Below are 18,854 nucleotides of genomic sequence, written 5' to 3' on the forward strand. Positions count from 1 at the left end.
ATCCTGAGGTAAGGGTTTGCAGATGAGGCCAGAGCAGGCAACACAGAGACCAGCGGTAAGGAGGCACACGGGCATGCGGTAACTGGGCTGCCGGCAAGGAATGAGGGGAAGAGAGGACCAGGAGGCCAATGTCAAATGTCACAGGTCCAAAGCAGCCAGTGACCCTGCCCTGGGGCTGTCTCTGGTTTGGCACTTTGGGGATGCAGTTTCCCCTCTCTGCAGTGCCCTAGACTAGAAGGCCCTCCTGGGATGGCCTAGGCGTCTTTTCTCCCAGGGGAGCGTGCTGCCCGCCTTGTCTGTATCCCCACTTATGCTACCTGAGTCTCTGCTTCTGGCCATTCTCCATCGTGGACAGCCTGAAGTCATTCCCGAGTCCTGAACACTCTCTCCCACCACTACTCTGTGGCCACCGCCACTGTCACCACTGCCATCACCATCATTGCCGCTGCCCCCACCACCATCATCACCACTCTCCAGCCCCGTTCAGGCCAACACTTCCTCACAGCTTCTTCCGGCCTCCGATGCCCTGCCCCTTCCTCGGTGCCCACATCACCCCTTGGCACAAGAAGAGATCCCAGACCAGGTCATGTAAGCCATTTATTTGTTTGTTTGAAAAATAATGTACTCCATTTGTACATGAAGCTTAGTGAGAAGTGCACGTTTACTCCAGACAACACCTGACCTGTGTGCACGCCCCTCCCTCCTTCTGTCTACAGCCTACTCTCTTCTCCCCCCTGTGCAGTTCTAGAAAAGGATGCCATGCTAAGCCAAGGACTTGGGGCTAGCTTGCTCCTCCCCTCAGCCGCCCCGTCTGCAGCCAGCTCAGGCACCTGTCTTCAGCCCCCAAGGCCATCTGCATATTCCAAACCGCAGTCTCTTTCCGGCCAGCTGGGATGGCAGCCCTGCCAGCCCAGCCAGCCCCAGGCCACATTCCTGCCTGAAGTTGAGTGGCAGGGAGGGACACACACATTTCTCCAAGCCTTGAGAACAAAGTACAGACCTACAAAAATAAGATTTCACTCAGAGAAGCATCACCAGGACAGTTAAAACCAAGCCCCCCCGACACTGGATAAGCCTCCAGGGGCAGGTGGGGCAGGAGCCGGCTTGCCACCAAGGGAACTAAGGTGACAAGAAACATAATACTTGACTCACCCCCGCAGTGCCCCTCCTTCAGCACTGCCAGGGGCGTCCAGCCCTCGGACAGCAGCTCTCAGCGAGGTAGGTAGGAGCAGCCAGCCTGCAGTGGGCAGGCGCGACTGAGGTGACCTGTGAGGTGGGCGCCCCCAGCCGAGGGTGGCTCTGCTGGGAGAGCTAGACTTGGGCAGCCAAGCCCCTGCCTGCTCTGGCTCCACCAGCCTGTCACTTCAGCAGCGACAATGGTTGTCTACATTAGAAGATTTGCATATGCTAAATAGGATTGTCAGCAGCTGAAGAGGTCACGGGGATAATTGGACTTATAAAATCTTTTTTTTTTTTTTCCCTGAAAAAGCCTTCTCAGAAGACGCCTGGGATAGTCAGACCCCGGGCTGGGCCCAGACGCCACACTGCCTCCCCTCCCGATGGGATGGAGGGCTTGTCCTCTTCCAGGGCACAGAACCATGCCTGACCACCCAGGGCCTCTCTCTTAGGCAGGGCCAGGCTACCCTCCCACTTCCACAGTGTCTGAAGAGGAGTTGGAGTCCCAGTGGGAATCCCCTTCACACTCGGTCAGAGGCAGAGACCCCAGGGGAGCCTGGGAAATGGAGATGGCTTCCTCTGCTGTGCAGCTGCCCACAGCTGGACACAGTTCAGCGGCCCATGTGGAACAGCCCTCTCTTCCCTCAGCCTTTGGACAGGGCCCGCCGTGTACTAGGGGAGACCTATGTGCCTGGCTGTGAGGGGGTGCTGCCTCCCTCGTACCCCTAACAGTAATACTCTTCCAGGAGAGGAAGGAAGGGCAGAATTCATCTCTGAGACCGGGGCAGCTCTCTAGAGCTTTTAATTCTGGCAGCACTGTCCTCAGGTGAAGCCTGACTAGAAAACAGGAGAACAGAGTCCTGGGGAGAACAGGAGCGCAGACTGAGTTCCACCGGAAGAACCCCACGCTTGGGGGCTGGGAAGAAAAACCTGCCTCCTTCAGAGCCGCTGACCACATTTGCCTGAGGCGATCCCGGCTCCCCCAAGACCCCCGAGGCCTATGTCCCGCCCTAGCATGTGAAGTGTGCTCGCACACACACGCGTGTATGAGTGGAGTGCTTAGGCCTTCCTGGTTCCTCAGCCCAGGCAACAGGAGCCACGCACGACCCTCCCCTTGGGTACAATGGATCCCCACGTTAGCTTCGAGAGCCGAGTTCTGGCACCTCCGTTGACACTTGCTCAGGGTTAAGGAGAGGCAGTGTGAACTGCTGATGTTCATGGAAAAAAGATGTTCTTCGCTCAAGTAAAAAAATATCAAATATAATAAATCTATGGAAGCTTGTTCACAACATGTACAGTGTGTTTCCCATTCCACCTCAGAAGCTGGGACGGAGTCGCTTTTGAGAGCCATGCGGTGCTGCCTGGCCAGACCCGGCTACTAGGGTGTGCCAGGCCTCCAGGGTCAGGCCTCCACCAGCCAGGGCTCCTCCGGCTGCCTCCAGCTTCCACACAGAGACGCGGAACTCTGCCTCGAGGCTCCTCCACCCGGAGGCTCATCTGCAGAGCTAGGAAGGCCTCGGCCGACACTGGTTTTAACTGCATAAGGTTCATCAGGGCACGATGGCGAACGTCCCGGCCACCCTGGCCAGGTTCACACGATAGACTCTCGGTCCCTATCTGGAGATGGAGGGAAGTCTGCAAGATCTTCGCTGCGGCTATAGTCAGACGCACGCACCGGGAGGTTATCACTGGTGGCTCTCGTGACGCTGTCGTAGGACGGGGGGAAGGACGTGGAGGAGATGGAGGAGCTGGAGAGCGGAGCACTGCGCCGAGAGAAGTTCCCATTCATCATGTAGGCGATGAGGCCCTCCCGCTCAGGGGCATCCTCATCGGAGAGGCCACTGCCGCCCGCTTGCTGGCGGAAGAGAAAGGAGGCGTGCTTCACCGAGCGCTGCAGCAGGTGCCTCCGGAAGGCACGCTGGATGACCGTGGCCGACACCTCCTCGTGCTTTCTCCTCAGGGTGGTGGTGATGGGCTCGTAGGAGATCTTGGAAGGGTTGGCCGCCATGAACTTCTCCTCCATCTGGATCTTCAGGGCATCCATCTCCCCAGACTCGCCGAGCACCCTCTTGGTGAAAGCGAACAGTATGTCCATACAGTGGATACGGTCTCCGCTCACCATGGGCAGATCCATGTTGATGAGGCTTATCTGGTTGGGTTTGGCGATGCGGAGCGGCTCAGACAAGGCATCTGCAAAGTCGGACAGGGCCAGATACTCAATGAACTGGGTGGCCTCCGGGTCGAACTTCTCCCAGATCTCATAGAACATGTCGAAGTCGTCCTCGCTCAGGGGCTCTGTGCTCTCCTCGGTGGCCACGCTGAAGTTCTCGAGGATGATGGCGATGTACATGTTGACCACGATGAGGAAGGAGATGATGATGTAGGTGGTGAAGAAGAGGATGCCCACCGCCGGGCTCCCACAGTTCCCCCGGGAGCCGTTGCTGTTGGGCAGGTTGGGGTCGCAGTAGGGAGGCCCCGTGTTGAGGATGGGGCTGAGGAGGCCGTCCCAGCCGGCCGATGTGGTGATCTGGAACAGGCACAGCATGCTGTTGGCGAAGGTCTGGAAGTTGAACATGTCATCGATGCCGGCCTCCCACTTGACGTAAGCGAAGTTGGCCATGCCGAAGATGGAGTAGATGAACATGACGAGGAAGAGGAGGAGGCCGATGTTGAAGAGGGCGGGCAGGGACATCATGAGGGCGAAGAGCAGCGTGCGAATCCCCTTGGCTCCGCGGATCAGCCTGAGGATGCGGCCGATCCTGGCCAGACGGATGACCCGGAAGAGTGTCGGGGAGAAGAAGTACTTCTGGATGATGTCGGAGAGGACAGTGCCTGTGGGAAACAAGCAAGACTGCAGCCACCGCCTTCCTCCCAGGCCTGGTTCACCAAGGGCAAGCATGTCTGTAAAGGACAAAGCCCTTCCAGGAAGACCAGGTCATTGGGACGTTCTAGGACTTGGCCTCCTCTCTCCTCTATGACCCTGTAGATGAAGACTGTGTTTCGCAAGGTGCTTTCGCAGCTCTGTTATGCTAACTATAAGGACACACCTGCACAGTGGAGGTATACCTGGACATCGGCTATACAAGTATTCTGAAACCAGAGTGTCCTCAGCACTGCAGTAGGCTAGCAGGAACCAGAGCTCAAGGCTTCCAGCTCCTCACTATTCAAAGCATGCCCCGGGGATCAGCAACCTAGGCATCTCAGAGACGCTCACTGGAAATGGAAGTCCCATCTCCTCTGAACAAACACAGACGCTGCAGGTGCATACGAGGAGTCACAGCACACTTGCACAGGATCAATGTCATCCACAGATCAGGCCTCCATGTCTGTGTCATGGTTCCTATTGCTCTCTGGCTCTGAACGGTTCCTCTTCAGGGTCTCTACTCTAAGGGCACAGGGCTATTACCGGAGAAAGAGTGAGGTAAACTTGCCTCTGGGGGGTGCAGGGACTCCTGGCTCTGTCAGGAGTGCTGATGGTTGGCACGTGCCAGGAGCACCGGGTTATGCCCCTTTCAGCCTTCATCTCGTTAGACTTCCCAGAATCCTGGGAAATCCAGCCACAGGCATGATCTCCCACCCAGATGGAGCTGAGAGAAGTTAACTGGCCCTAGTGACAAGCTGGGACGGGACCCAGACACCCTGGCTCCACAAAAGCTCTTAGCCGCACTCTGGGTTGGTCCAGCACCAGGACTAGCAGGTGGTTCGGAAATACACGCTGTGTCTCCCAAAGCCTCTTAGACGCACGCCAGTGGTGCACTCTAACTGACATCCTGCATCCCCTACACTGCTTTCCAGCCTCACAAGGGACACTGCCACCCTTACCTCCACCTGGGGCCTTGGGATGTTTCTGCGCTTACCTCCTGTTCTAAATGCCCGCCCATCACTGCAGCGAAGCGAGCCTCTGCCCTAAGCTCTGATTGGATTTTCTAGAGGTAGATGACATTTATGGCAGAAAAGCAAAGTCAGAATGACTCCAAAGGCAGACATGTACTTATGGGAGTGTGTGTGTGTGTGTGTGTGTGTGTGTGTGTGTGTGCGCGAGCGCGCGCGCCAAATGTTTGAGCTGCAAACACAGCAACAAAGATAAATATATGAGGTCAAGTTAGACTTCATTAAAATTACAACAAAAACACTTCTGCTTCAACAGGCGTCACAAAGACAGCAGAGAAAGGGAGGAGACACTTTTGATTTGTATATTTGATAAGGGATTGGAACCCCGAAGAGATAGAGAGCTCTTATGACATGACAATAAAAATGATAAACTACTCTAATTTAAAAAAAATGAATAAAAGTTTTGAATAGCTGCTCTCTATGCAAGATAAACAAATAGTTAATAAACGTAGGAAAAGACATTCAGTGCCTTAGCCACCAGGGCATTAGAAACCCAGACACCAGCGAGGTAGCGCTGTATCACCAGGATGGGGGTGGATTACCGGGAGCTCGGACCACCAATGGTGACTAGGTAAATGGTTGGACCACTCTGGAAAATGGTTTGGCGACTCTTGAATATGTCAGATGGACGGTTGCCAGGAGCTGAGGGCGAGTGGGCATAGCTCACGCCGCCAAGTGGGTTTTCTACACTGCTGATGGTTGCTCAGTTCTGGGACAGTCTAGTCACGCTCAACCTAGCAGTCATCAAGCCAATGGCAGACTGTAGTGCAGACGCTCCTACAGGGTCAACACTGCCTAGGGACCTGGTCGCTGTCTTTGTGTTAGGTAAATTCTGTGATGTTCATGAGATGATGAAATTGCCTAATGACACATTTTCCAGAACATCTCCCTGGTTACGTGATGCCAAATGACATTGAAACCCACAGCATGCACACCGTCGAGTGAATTGTAAGTTAACCTTCTGTGAGTTTTATGGTACACGAGTCACATCTCAATAAAAGCGGTCATGTAAGAATTTGGATTCTAGCTGAGTGGTGGTGGAGCACACCTTTAATCTCAGCACTAAGGAGGCAGAGGCCGGTGGAGCTTTGAGTTTGAGGTCAGCCTGGTCTACAGAGTGAGTTCCAGGATGGTCAGGGCTACACAGAGAAACCCTGTCTATAACTTCCTCCCCCAAAAAAGAATTTGGGTTTGGGGCTGAATAGACATGGTGGGGACTTTGTATTATGCTCTTGTCCCATGTTGTTCCCCCTCAAGAGAACTGCAGGAGGTTCTGCAACCTAGTACACATGTTGGACTATAGAGTTTTCCATCCCCAGAAATGACTGCTGTCTTCTACACTATCAGGTGATCTACCTCTCATTCTTAGGGACCTGACTTGCTTCCTTCAGTCTAGGCTGCAAACTTCTGTTCAGAGGGTAGGAGAGGCTTGGTAGTAGTCATTCCTTTTTCTAGCCTCAACCTTAAAGTTTTCTGAATAGCCACAGAACTGTGTTCTAGGGAGGGTAAGGTCAAGATGGAATATTGAGTTCTCTTCAGGTTGGCCACTTAGGCCTTGAATGGGCCATCCCAGACAAGCTCTTTTTAGAGTGATGTGTAGGTCTGTGCGTGTGTGCATAAGAGTGCATGTGAGTGGGTGTACACATGCATGTGTGCATGCTTGTGTGTGATGTCTTTTTGCTTGTGTATGAGTGTGTGCCTCTGTGTCAGTGTGTGTGTGTGTGTGTGTGTGTGTGTGTGTGTGTTTAAGGGGAAACTGAAGAAGATAGAGCAGATGGGGAGCTAAGGTACTAAGTGGAGTGCAGAGGGCTGGAGCAGACACATGGCCTGGGCAGAACTTCCCTGTCCAGCCATCTTGCATACCCACCAACAATGGAGAGGATGACCACCACAAAGTCGAAGATGTTCCAGCTGTTGGTGAAGTAATAGTGGCGCAGGGCAGCCATCTTGACAATACACTCGCCTGTGAAGATGGCCACGAAGAGCAGGTTGATCTTGGCCAAGATGTTGACCTTCTCAGGGCTCTGGTCATCTGTCTCCACCATCATGGTCACCATGTTCAAACAGATGAGGAACATGATGGTGACATCGAAGGCCTGCTTGGTCACAATGTCGAATATGAAACCCTGGTACTTGTTCTGGAAGAAGAGGTAATGGGCTCAGTGCACAGAGATCCTAGAAAACTCACCAGCCCAGTCACTTACATCCTACTCACCCTCTATGAGACTACACCCCAACCCCCAGACCCTTACCACACAGTACATAGAGAGGAGGAAACCATGGAGGTAGACCAGATGGCCCTCCTGCCTGTATACACCATGCCCTCTAGGCAGAGGCCCAGTGCCAAGGCTCCCTCCTCCACCAAGCCACTCTGGTGCACCTTCAAGTAAACATCTATCCTCACAATCTGGAGGTTCAAGGTCAAATTTAAACTTCAATCCTAGTACTTATATGTGTCTTAAAATTAATGTATTTTCTCCATGCTATTTTATGGAATAGATGGTTTTTTAATTCTACTGACTAAAATTACTTTATATTTGTATGCTTCCAAAACATCTTATTTTTAAAATTTGTATGCGTGTGCCTGCATGTAGGTATGTGCACACTTGAGTGCAGGTTAGGTGCCTGTGGAATACAGAAGATATTATTGGCCCCTGCAGCTGGAGTTGCACAGTTGTGAGGAAGCTGCCTCGTGTGTGCGCTGGAAGCTGGTCAGGTCCTCTTCAAGAATAGCACACCATTTTAACCACCGAGCCATTCTCCATGTCTTCCATGTGCCATTAATTGTAAGTGAGCCCAGATTATTTGAAGGAAGAGAGAGGATTAAAAATATGTTCATTCTTTACCTCCCTCTGTTCGCCACCCGCAATCTAGGAGGGTGAGTAGGGAGGAGGAGGAGAGAGCTTTGTCCAATCCGATGGTGGCTTAGGGTCAGCTCACTTAAGTGCTTTGAAGAAGTCTCCCATTTTTTGTTTGCTTGTTTGTTTTCAGGACAGGGTCTCAATATGTAGCCCTGGCTGGAATTGAACTTACAGCAATCCTCCTGCCTCTGCCTCCCAAGTACTGAAATCACAGGCAGGTGCCCCCATAACCCAACTTCTTCCTCATCCCACTTTGAAAAAGAATGGCTTGACAGGGCCAAGAAACTCAGACTAGCAGAGAGTACTGGAGGGGACAGATCCAGTTCTCTGAGGAGCCCAGAGTTCTGAGATGAGACTGAGAGTGGGGATAGGGATGTGAATTCCCACTACACTGCCTGGGAAGAGCATGCACTCCTGAAAGGAGTGAGGGGGGCCCACTGAAAGCAGCTGAGTTCCTGTGAGTATGCAGTGAGCCCTAGATGTCAGCACCGGTGTCCTCATTCCTTCCCACTATCTGCATGAAGCTCAGACTTCTTGTGGGAGAGCAATCTGAGAGTGACTCTCAGCTGGGCAGCAGCAGGAGAGCCCTTGATGGGGGCTTCTTCCATGGAGGAGCCCACGGCTCCCATGAAACCCTCCCTGACTATGTCAGGGAACCTGGCTCACCAAGGGCCGTGGGATGGGCTTCTGGGGTTTCTTGGAGCCCAGCTTCTTCATGGCATTGTAGTACTTCTTCTGCTCCTCCGTCATGAAGATATCCTGGCCCCCTAAGTATAGAAAGACAGCACCCGCATAATTTTGGGGTTCTAAGGAACCTTGCTTCCCACGTGAAGGTGCCAGGCTCAGCCACTTCATAACTTCCTGTCTCAAAGGTATATATGGAGAGATTTCCCCCCAAAATCTTTCCAGGGTCCCCTCCCCCACCCCTGTTCTCTGGTTTTGTGACCTGTAGATCCAGTGTTCACTTGACCCTCTCCCTTGGCTCAGCTCAGCTCCTCTCTGAGCATCACTTGGTTTGGCTGCAGCTAATCAATGGCTTCTCTGGTGCATCTCCTTGGGCCTCTGCACAGCCCCACCCATGACTCTCGATCACAGATCAAGTTAACAGTTCACACTCTCACCCTGAATCTCTTAGCTAGATGAGGGCAGGCAGAGACCCACCAAAGTCCTTTCTGTTCTTCATGGCCACCTCTACCTCCCTCCCCAACATATTCATCCAGATAAAGAAGAGGCTCATCCCTGAGGTCTGATGGAGGCCTCTGGCTCCCCGTGTCCCCCCAGCCCCCACCAGAGTCAGTACTCTACGTATCTTTTTCTTCTGCTGGTTGAAGTTGTCAATGATGACACCGATGAAGAGGTTGAGGGTGAAGAAGGAGCCGAAGATGATGAAGACGACAAAGTAGATGTACATGTAGAGGTTGTCTTCCCACTGCGGCTGCTCCTCATACTGTGGGGAGAAGCCAGGCAGGGCTGTCACAGGGCTGGGTGGGGCCCCAGTGGGGCTGGCATGTGTGCTTTCGTGAGTGCATGTGTGGTGTGCACGTGTGTCTGCAGTGAGGCCACCAAGTGTGTGTGTGTGTGTGTGTGTGTGTGCATGCATGCGTGTGCATGTGTGTGTCTGCAGTGAGGCCATTGATTACATGTGTATGTGCATGTATGTGTGCATGTGTGTCTGCAGTGAGGCCATCAAGTGTGTGTGCACATGTGGTGTACGTGCATGCATGTGTCTATGTATGTGTGCATGTGTGTGTGTGTGTGTGTGTGTGTGTGCGTGTGTGTATGTGTCTTGCAGTGAGGCCATGAAGTGTGTATGTGTGCATTTGTGCACATGTATGTGTCCGCAGTGAGACCATCAAGTTTGTGGTGTGTGTGTGTGTGTGTCTCTGTGTGTGTCTGTGTGCGTGTGTGTGTGTGTGTGTGTTAGAGCTGAGTGGAGAGGATGGTGGCTGGCAATGACAGGCTAAGGCATGACCCCATATCAATGTGTGTCCAGGCCCTGAGCCAGTGGGAGCCTGAGTGACACTGAGATCTCTCTGTCTTCCCGCCTCAAGCATCAGTATGACTGGGTGGGGCACAGGGACCAAGGAGAAATTCATCTCTGTCTGCTGCTTCCACCTGTTCTCCTGAGCAAGAATGAACAAATCACGGTGGGCCGGATCTGGCTGGATCTGAAACGTGTTTAATTTGGGGACTGCACGAGAGAGCCACAGCCTTGCTCCAGGGCTGGGGCCTGAGCACTAGGAAGCTGAACCTTAGGAGCACTCTGCTCGCCCCACAGGCTGGCCTTTCAGGTCAGAAGGCCAGGGGGCCCACATACTGGTGCTGCTGGGAGAAGCTAGTGGCAACCTACCCCTCTGGAGTCCACAGCCGCATACATGATGTCCATCCAGCCTTTAAATGTCGCCTGTGAGGAAGAGAGTGTGAAGGTCATCAGATTTGGCACTCTGCTCCAGCTACAAAGAACTCCTCTCAATTAGGCCAGGAAACAGCCTCCTGCAAGAAGCAAGCAGGCCCAGCCCACCTGGGGGAAGGCCTCAAGTAGGGGCTGGGGATGGAGGAGAAGGTGCTTAGTAGAAACCCTAAGAAGGCCATGTTAGGCTTCTCAATGGAGGCCTCGTGTCTGGTAAGGCCGGGAGAAGGTTCACTCCTCAAAAACACACATTTCAGACTCTAGACCCCAAGGCTGGTCTGGTGAGCTATGTCCTGCTTCCCAGAGGACCAGCATCTCATCTGTAACATGAATCCTTTCTACCACTGTTCAGGCGAGGGGCTGACGACTTGTTCTCCAGAAGGAAAAGAAAAATCCCTAACGTATTTGCCGGATTCTCTGATGTGACTATTCCCAGCACTGTGATGTGACCGAAGGAAAGAGAGGCAAGACCCACAGTGTCACAGCGCACACAGCACGGGCAGAGTGGACGGCGGCCACCCCGGAGGCCTGGGTGGTAAAAAGGCACATCGGGCTCACGTGCTGTAGCATCTCTTAGTCATAAAGTTTAGTTTTCTCGTAAAGGTTGTGTTCAACAACCATCTCGAAACGTGACTGCAAATGTGACTCTCAAGTCCAGTGAGCTGGCACCAGCCGAACCTAGCAGACCTCACCGAGGCTGCAGCCATGAGGGAAGGAGGCTACATGAAAGGGATCAGGCCCTGGCATGGCTCTGCGTGTCTGCACAGTTGGGGCTGCTGTGAGAATTCAAAAGGAGCTCAAGAGACATTCTTGGTGTGAGACCAACTTCCCAGGGGACTCCCACTGGGTCCTCAGCAAAGCCTAACCCTTCCCCGGACCTCCTCTGGAGCCACAGGGTTCATTCACTCTGCACATTCATTCTCTCTCTCTCTCTCTCTCCTCTGAGTGTGCACACGTGTGTTTACCATACCATTCACGGGGAGGTCGGAGGGCAACTTGCAGGAGTTGGTTCTCTTCGTCCACCGCGTGGGTCCCAGGGATTGAACTCGGTCACCAGGCTTGGTGGCAGTGGCTTCCCCAGACCTCTCTCACTGTATCTGGAGCTTGCTTATCTGGTAGACTGGTGGGCCAGCAAACCCCAGGGATCCTCCTGTCCTTACCTCCCTAGTGCTGTGTTTACTGGCGTGTGCCACTACACCTGGCTTATGATCTGAACTCATTCGTGTGTGGCAAGCGCTTTGGCACTGACTGAGCCGTGTGTGGGGGCTGATTTTTTACGGCGGGTGTTATAAACCACTATTCCACCCTGCCCATAAGGTAAATGGGCAGTCAGAGCACCCGCACATCATCAAAGACGGAAGCAGACACAATCTTTGTTGGGTGGGGTGGGGACTGAGGATTCAGGGCCGTGCAGGTGGCAGGCAAGTGCTTCACTCCTGAGTCATATCCCCATCCCAGATGTAGTCTTTCAAACAGTCCGAGTTTGACCACCGAGAGGGTGGTCAGTCACAATTTCAGTAACAGCTCAGCCGTCTTTTGTGTCTAGCCTGTGACACCTAAAGAGGTCAACTGGATTGGTGGCAAGGGAGCTGGTCCTGTCTCACGCTGACTTGGCCCCATGCTAGACACCCTGGACAATGTGTCCAATCTACAACCGAGAGTCTGAGGACTTTACACAGAGCCACTATCCTGAGCCCCAGGACCCTACTGCAGGGTCCACTCTTGCCCCGCTCCTGCCCACACCCGGGTGAAGGACAGATCTCTGAATGGAGGAAGGAAGGGGAGTCCTACTCTTCCGTACTCACCACCTGCAGGAGGGCCAGGTACCCGGCTCCCACGTTGTCAAAGTTGACCTTCACCTTGGTCCAGTACAACTCTCCGGTCACGTTGAAGGACTCGCACTCACTCTTGTTGTTCACGATGGTGTAGTTCAGAGGCAGGTCCCCTTCTGTCTGGTTGATGCACCTACCGAACTTCCCGGCGAAGAGGTTCACACCCATGATGCTGAAGATGAGCCAGAAGATGAGGCAGACGAGGAGGACGTTCATGATGGAGGGGATGGCGCCCACCAGCGCATTGACCACCACCTGGTGGGCAGGGAGGAGACATAGTTCCTGAGTCTGTCGAGAACATATGCCCTTTCCAAGACCTCACCCCCACTGCTTGGTGGCCACAGGTGTCTGTGGGGGTGGGGGTGTCTGTGGAGGTGGGGGTGGGGGTGGGGGTGTCTGTGGGGGTGGGGGTGTCTGTGGAGCTGGGGGTGGGGGTGTCTGTGGGGCTGGCTATGGGAGTGGGGATGGCCATAAGGGTGGGGGGCTGTGGGAGTATCTGTGGAGGTGGGGGTGTCTGTGGGGGTGGGGGTGGGGGTGTCTGTGGAGGTGGAGGTGGGGGTGGGGGTGTCTGTGGGGATGGCTATGGGAGTGGGGGTGGCCATAAGGGTGGGGGGCTATGGGGGTGTCTGTGGGGGTGGGGGTGTCTGTGGGGGTGGGGAGGGTCTTCCAGTTATGAAGGCTAGAGCTCTGTCGTCAAGTGAAGGGGAATCAGAGAGAATCAAGAGGCGGTTTTTAACCCTCGCCCTAAATGCTAGGTAACTCCAGAACACACCACCCTTTTCCCTCCCAGGCTCTCTTTCGCTTTCACCCATGATCTACAAAATCCAGTTTCCATAAAAATGGGGTCTGCTGGCCAAGGCTGCCAGGAGTCCAACGGCCAGGACGGGCTTAGACACAACCGAAGGCTTAGGTCCTGTGTCAGTCCTGCGAGCCCTTAACTCTCTGTGCCAAACTTCTGGTTTATTTTAGGGTTGCTGCTACAGGGAGGGGACAGTTCCCCTGAAGTATACCCAGGAGACCCATGTGCTATGTCTGCAGGCTGTTGTTCCCGAGCTTCCATACGGTGGCTCCCTGACAGACACATCTGGGGAGCTCCACCCCAAACATGGTCCAAGCTGCCCGGGAGCCAGGATGCTGTCTACCACACAGATAGGGGTGAAGCTGGGGGAAACAGAGGGTCCACTGTCAGGATACAGGATGACATTCTGAAGCAGACAGCACAGCCCTGGGGCAGGTGGGAAACCGTGCTCCCTAGTGCTCCCTAGGGCACCAAGCTTTCTGCACAGTTTGCCTTTGGCTGGCACTGCAGCCAGCAGCCACATCAGAGGCATTCCTGGCAACTGGCATCAGTGTGTCCCTCTGGAATCAAGTGTCCTTGGCTCCCAAAGAGACATTTAACTCTGGTCCCGTTACTCCCTTGTGGGTGGGAGCCTTTGCCAGGACCAGGCAGTCTAATTGGTGGCGCGGGCGAGGTTCAAAGCCATCAAGCCAGTGATGAGCTGTGTGACACTACCTGCTGAGGTGGTGGGACAGACATTGTTCTCTGAGGCTGTGAAGAACTGGGTATGGTAAAACACACACACACACACACACACACATGCACACACACATGTGCACACACATACTCATGCATGCCTGTGTGCATACACACGCACACATACACTCATGCACACACATGCACACACACACTCATACAAACATGTGCACACGCACACACACATGCATACACACATGCGCACACACACACTCATGCATGCCTGTGTGCATACACATGCACACACACACTCATGCAAACATGTGCACACACGCGCGTATACACACACACACACACACAACCTTCTTTCTTGTGACTATCATGGTTAATTCCTTTTCAGTGTTGGGGTCAGGGTGTCAAACCCAGGGCATTACACACTGAGGCAAACACTGGGCTACAGACCCACATTCCCCAGCCCTCCTGATTGTTTTTCTTGAGGACTTTAAAAATGGATGAAACTTGAAGAGATGAAGTGAGGTAACCCAGGCTCAGACAGACAGATGCTGTTTGTCCCCCTCTATGTGGATCCAGCTCCTAATTTTTATATATGTATATCCATGTGGGAGTAAGCGTGGGTAGACCTGGAAAGGGGCCATGAGGAGGGAGAAGCTTTAAGAGAGAGGGTAACAGACAAACATGATACAAAACTGGGAAGGGGACAAGAAGGGCCGGGGGCAGGGAGATGGGATGTGGGGGAACCAATGGGAGCTAAGTATATATAAAAATGCCACGAAGAAATCTGTTACTCTGTGTGATAACCAAAATTATTATTTTAAAAAAGAAATAGGGTTGCAGAGACAGTCCAGCCGGTAACGGCCTGAGAACACGAGTCTGGTCCCCTGAACCCAGGGTGGAAGGACAAAAGCAATTCCTAAAAGTTGTCTTCTGATCTCCAAATGCATCTGGTGGCACAAGGGCCCCCATGCTCACAAGTATCACCCACACTCACACACTCACACACTCACACACGCACACTCACTCTCTCTCTCTCTCACACACACACACACATGCATACTCACTAATACATTTTTAAAAAGATATTAAAATTTGCCTTACATGCTCGCACTCTTTGGTGAAATGTGGTAACACTCCCAAATGTCTATGGGATCAAACTGGCATTTGCTAAGCCAGGAACGTGCACTTGGCAAACCGTCTTCTGAAGGTGAGCGCACAACTCACTCGCCAACACCTTCCTTGGCTCTTGCTACACTGCCCTTCACCATCACAGGAGGACATCCTGTGACTGCCAGGAAGTGAGGGACTTCAGGCCAGCCTGCAGAGTGGCACACAGGTGCTTGGGCCCCTGTGGCAGAGCAGAGGTAGAGGGCCATAGTGCCGATGGCCTGGGTGACAGCAAGACTGTGCTCCAGCAGTCCTTACCTCCTCCCCGAAGGCGAGGACTTGAAGAACCCTTCCTGGAGATTTCCAGACCATGTTCCTCAAAGTCAGTGAGGAGACCATCGAACTTTCGTGTGTCCCCACCCTCCTCCACCTGCTGGGATGGCAGAGGCTCCACTCACCCGCATGCCCTCAAATCTCGACAAGGCCCTCAGGGGTCGAAGTGCACGCAGTGTCCTCAGTGACTTGATGGGACCCATTTCGGCGAAGCCTAAGGTGTTTGCCACGAGGCTGACCAGCGAGACCTATGGAGAAGGGATGAGCGTGGAAAGGCGGGGGCAGCTCCAGACACAGGCCGTAGGCTCTCAGTTCATCAAGATGGGGCTGGCCACTTTCCTTTACCAGACTGTGAACTGCTAGGCCAGGCTTCTCAGAGCCTTGAGGGCCTGGGGTAAATCCTGACTGTAAGCCCTCTGGAGAGCCCACTACACGGATGTTACAACCACTAACCCCATGACCTGGGACGTGTCATTTCTGTTCTACCCTGTGTGGCCGAGCCGAGGCACAGCCTGGGCTTCTACATTTGACCTTTGAGTTAGTTCTGTCCTCCCCCTGAAACTTCTGTTTTGGGGAAGGAAGGATGGACAGTCCTAGGTAGCATACAAGCAGCAAAGGGTCACAGGTCATTTCCCTTAAGTTGAACTCTGTAACCTAGGCAGGGTGGGTGACACGGGAGTGGACTCTGCTGTCTTCTCCCTCCGTCCCCTCCCCCAGCATCCCCTTCTGTGAACCCCACCATGCCAAAGGTCCGAGAGCTAACTAACGCCTGTACTTCTCTATCCTCCGTGATCGTGCTCTGGAAAAGGTCTCTTTCCTAGACCTCTGCCCTTGAGCCTGGTGCTGCGGGTGGGAAGGGCTGTGCACAGGAACTGAGATCCAGGCTCCATCAGCCAAGTTCAAGGGATCCAGGCTGTCAAGGTTGGCAGCCAATGCCTTTCTTTACCCACTGAGCCATCTTGACAGCCCTAAGTGGCTTAGATCGATTTACTTTATTGTTTGCTGTCACTTGTGTCGAGGTGAGCCGAGACGTTTAGACTACAATAGTCCTTGAACATGGGCCCGGGACTACATGGAGACTTGGGATCACCTAAGACCTGGAATCACCTGAGGCCTGGGACTGCAGTAGACCTGGGACGGCCTGAAGCTTGGGACCTCCTAAGACAAGGGGTCACCTAAGGCTGAGACCACTGGAGACCTGGGACCACCCGAGTATGAGACCACCTCTATTAGGCTATTAGGCAGTATGGCTAGGTTGCTTCAGCTGGGATGGCAGCAGGAGGGTCATCTCCTGCTGCGACCTCAGCTTGCTTCTCAGCAGGGTTTGTCCTGTTTTAGCCTGGAAGTATTGATCCCCCTCAGACCCCAGAAATCCTTAGCCCTCCCCAGACAGAGTATCTATCCGTCAGCTGGCCCAGTTTCCCAAGAAAGCCTCAGGAAAAGCAGGTCAGGAGTCCACAAGGCAGCTATGAGAAGATCCTAGGCCCAACTCTGGCCCCTTAACAGAACCTTCACCTCAGGGCTGAGAGTGCCGGGCCAGGCTGCACCCACCCCCAGCCCAGGCCCACACACTCAGTGTTCTCTTGACCACGTGGGGTAACAGAAAAAGGTTAGGCTGGAGGTCCAGGCACCTGGCTCTCCATATATTCCCTACCCTACTGTGTGTCCGAATGTAAAGACACCACGGTTTGACCTCCCAACCTAGGTGGTGGCCTCCATTGGGTCTTGGCTAGGAACTAGTGGGCTGAGTCTCTTCTCTACCAATGAGTCAGCCCTGAGGTGTATAAAGCCCAGTGCCAAGCCCAAGGACCACCAACAAATCCATCCTTTCTGGGAAGCGGCTGCAGACCCTGATGGCCTCTTCCCAGGGATGCATGTAGACCTGGCTTTAGCAGTCCCTCTTCCCAGGGATGCCTGTGGGCTCCTGAGCCCCTCTTCCTTCACTGAAAGTAGATTCAGGGATGCTCCTCACCTGGGCATTGTCTCTTCCCACCTCTGTCTGCCCTCCCAACTTGACCTACAGGCCTACCCTCATCCTGCAGCCTCAGGAATTCAGGAAAGAGGCTTCCCTTTGACTGAGTCTCTCGTCTGAGAGCTCTCGACTGAGAGCCCATTTCTTGCGCTTGCCATCCTGGGCAGACGAGGTCCTCAGGGGTCAGATGGTCCACTCAGCCACAGTTCAATATAGTAATGTCTGTTCACCTCCCACCTCTGGTCGTCCCGACAGCATGTCCAGCTGTTGCTCTTGTCCCAAGACTCTGCCCGAACGGTCTCTGTTCTCTGCCTGTCTCCCACAGATCCCGCTCTGAGGCAGGCCTCTGCTCTCAGTTACCCTCCTCCTTCCTGACCGGAGATGTGGGTTTCACATCTCTTCCTTCTGCTCACCTGCCCTACAGCACAGCTAAGTGCCCCCAATTCCGAGTGGTGCTTCTGCCTGGCCCTGTCTTTCTATCCCTTGCATTGCCATGAGCTCCCACCTCTTGGGCCCCTTCCCGTGCCCACTCACGTCCACAATCAGGAAGTCCAGCCAGCACCAGGCGTTGGTGAAGTACTTCTTGAAGCCGTAGGCCACCCACTTGAGCAGCATCTCCAACACAAAGACGTAGGTGAACATCTTGTCCGCGTACTCCAGCAGAACCTTGATGGTCTTCCGCTCCTCCAGGTAGATGTCCTCGAAGGCCTGCGGGCAAGACAGGCGGAGGGGCTAAGAGTCCAGGTCACTGGCAAGCAGTTCACCCTGCAGGGGCGCAATTCCCAGCAACAACCGCTGCTCAGGAGTGGGGAAACTGAGCCAGCCGCCCGTCAAGGAGGAAAGGCTCCTTTCACAACTGTTATGGCCTCCCCTTCAGCCACAGATGGGTCAGGAGATTGTCCTCACTGTAGGTGTTCCCTCTGCGGCAAAGGGCAAGCATCAGTTCTAGGATAGCATGCTGTAAAGATCGATTTCCCGGCTGGGTTTGGCGGTGCTGGCCTGTGATCCCAACTGAGGCTGAGGCAGGGATGACAGGAGGCCAGCGTTAGCTGGAGAGAGACAGACAGGAAGGGGAAGAGGGGAGAGAAAAGGGGGGGGAGGAGAGGAAAAAAGGGGGGAGGGGAAGACCTATCAAGGCTAGCTTGGGGAGCTCTGTGAGACCCTACCTCAAAAATAAAAAGTAATAAATAAATAAATGTTGGCCTGCACCTCTGCAGTCAGCCCTTCCTTAGCATGGGTTAAAGCTCCCGGTTCGATCCCCACCACGGCAAAAGTAAAAGTAAGCCATTTGAATTAAATAATAAATAAGACGTAGAAAACAGTTAATTAAGCCTTCCCAAACATGCCCATTTAACCAGGGAGAGGTGACAGGCTCAGCTCGCAGCTTTCCGCTGGACACAGTGTGCAAACCTCCTCAGGCTTCCCCTCCGTTTTGAATTTACTCATCTTGTATATTTGTCAGTTTCCATGGGGATTTTTATTGGACCGAGATCCCCTTGTAATGAACACACTTAGTAAACAAAAACCCAGCAACACTCGATCCAAAGTAGAATTTTCTTTTTTTAAAAAAATTACAGATATTCAGACATTCCCCAAATATCAGCCACGAGACACTTATTATTTTTAATTAATTGATTTCCTTATTTTTGTTTTGAGACAGGATCTCACCCTATAGCCCTGCCTGGCCTGAAGCTCTCTCTTTAGTCCAGGCAGACATTGAATCCACAGAGATCCACCTGCTTCTGCCTCCCAAGTGCTGGGATGAAAGGAGTTCACCACCACA

The 18,854-nt window shown here is 53.5% G+C and overlaps 1 protein-coding gene across 6 annotated transcripts in view; it reads right to left on the reverse strand.

The window, feature by feature from the left end:
- Window positions 1–579: 579 nt before the first annotated feature.
- Scn5a (sodium voltage-gated channel alpha subunit 5) overlaps window positions 580–18,854 on the reverse strand; it is a 97,903-nt gene continuing 79,628 nt past the window's right edge. For 4 of the 6 annotated variants that reach the window (XM_039080899.2, XM_039080901.2, XM_017595481.3 and 1 more), the window contains 8 exons: window positions 17,606–17,779; window positions 15,225–15,347; window positions 12,144–12,425; window positions 10,279–10,332; window positions 9,238–9,375; window positions 8,595–8,699; window positions 6,935–7,205; window positions 585–4,008 (listed from right to left, as the gene is read on the reverse strand). In XM_039080899.2, the coding sequence (XP_038936827.1) occupies window positions 2,768–4,008; window positions 6,935–7,205; window positions 8,595–8,699; window positions 9,238–9,375; window positions 10,279–10,332; window positions 12,144–12,425; window positions 15,225–15,347; window positions 17,606–17,779 (2,388 nt within the window). In that variant the 3' untranslated portion in view covers window positions 585–2,767. 6 annotated transcript variants of the gene reach the window in all.

Source organism: Rattus norvegicus, chromosome 8 (genome assembly GCF_036323735.1).
Source record: "Rattus norvegicus strain BN/NHsdMcwi chromosome 8, GRCr8, whole genome shotgun sequence".
Classification (NCBI taxonomy): Eukaryota; Metazoa; Chordata; class Mammalia; order Rodentia; family Muridae; genus Rattus; species Rattus norvegicus.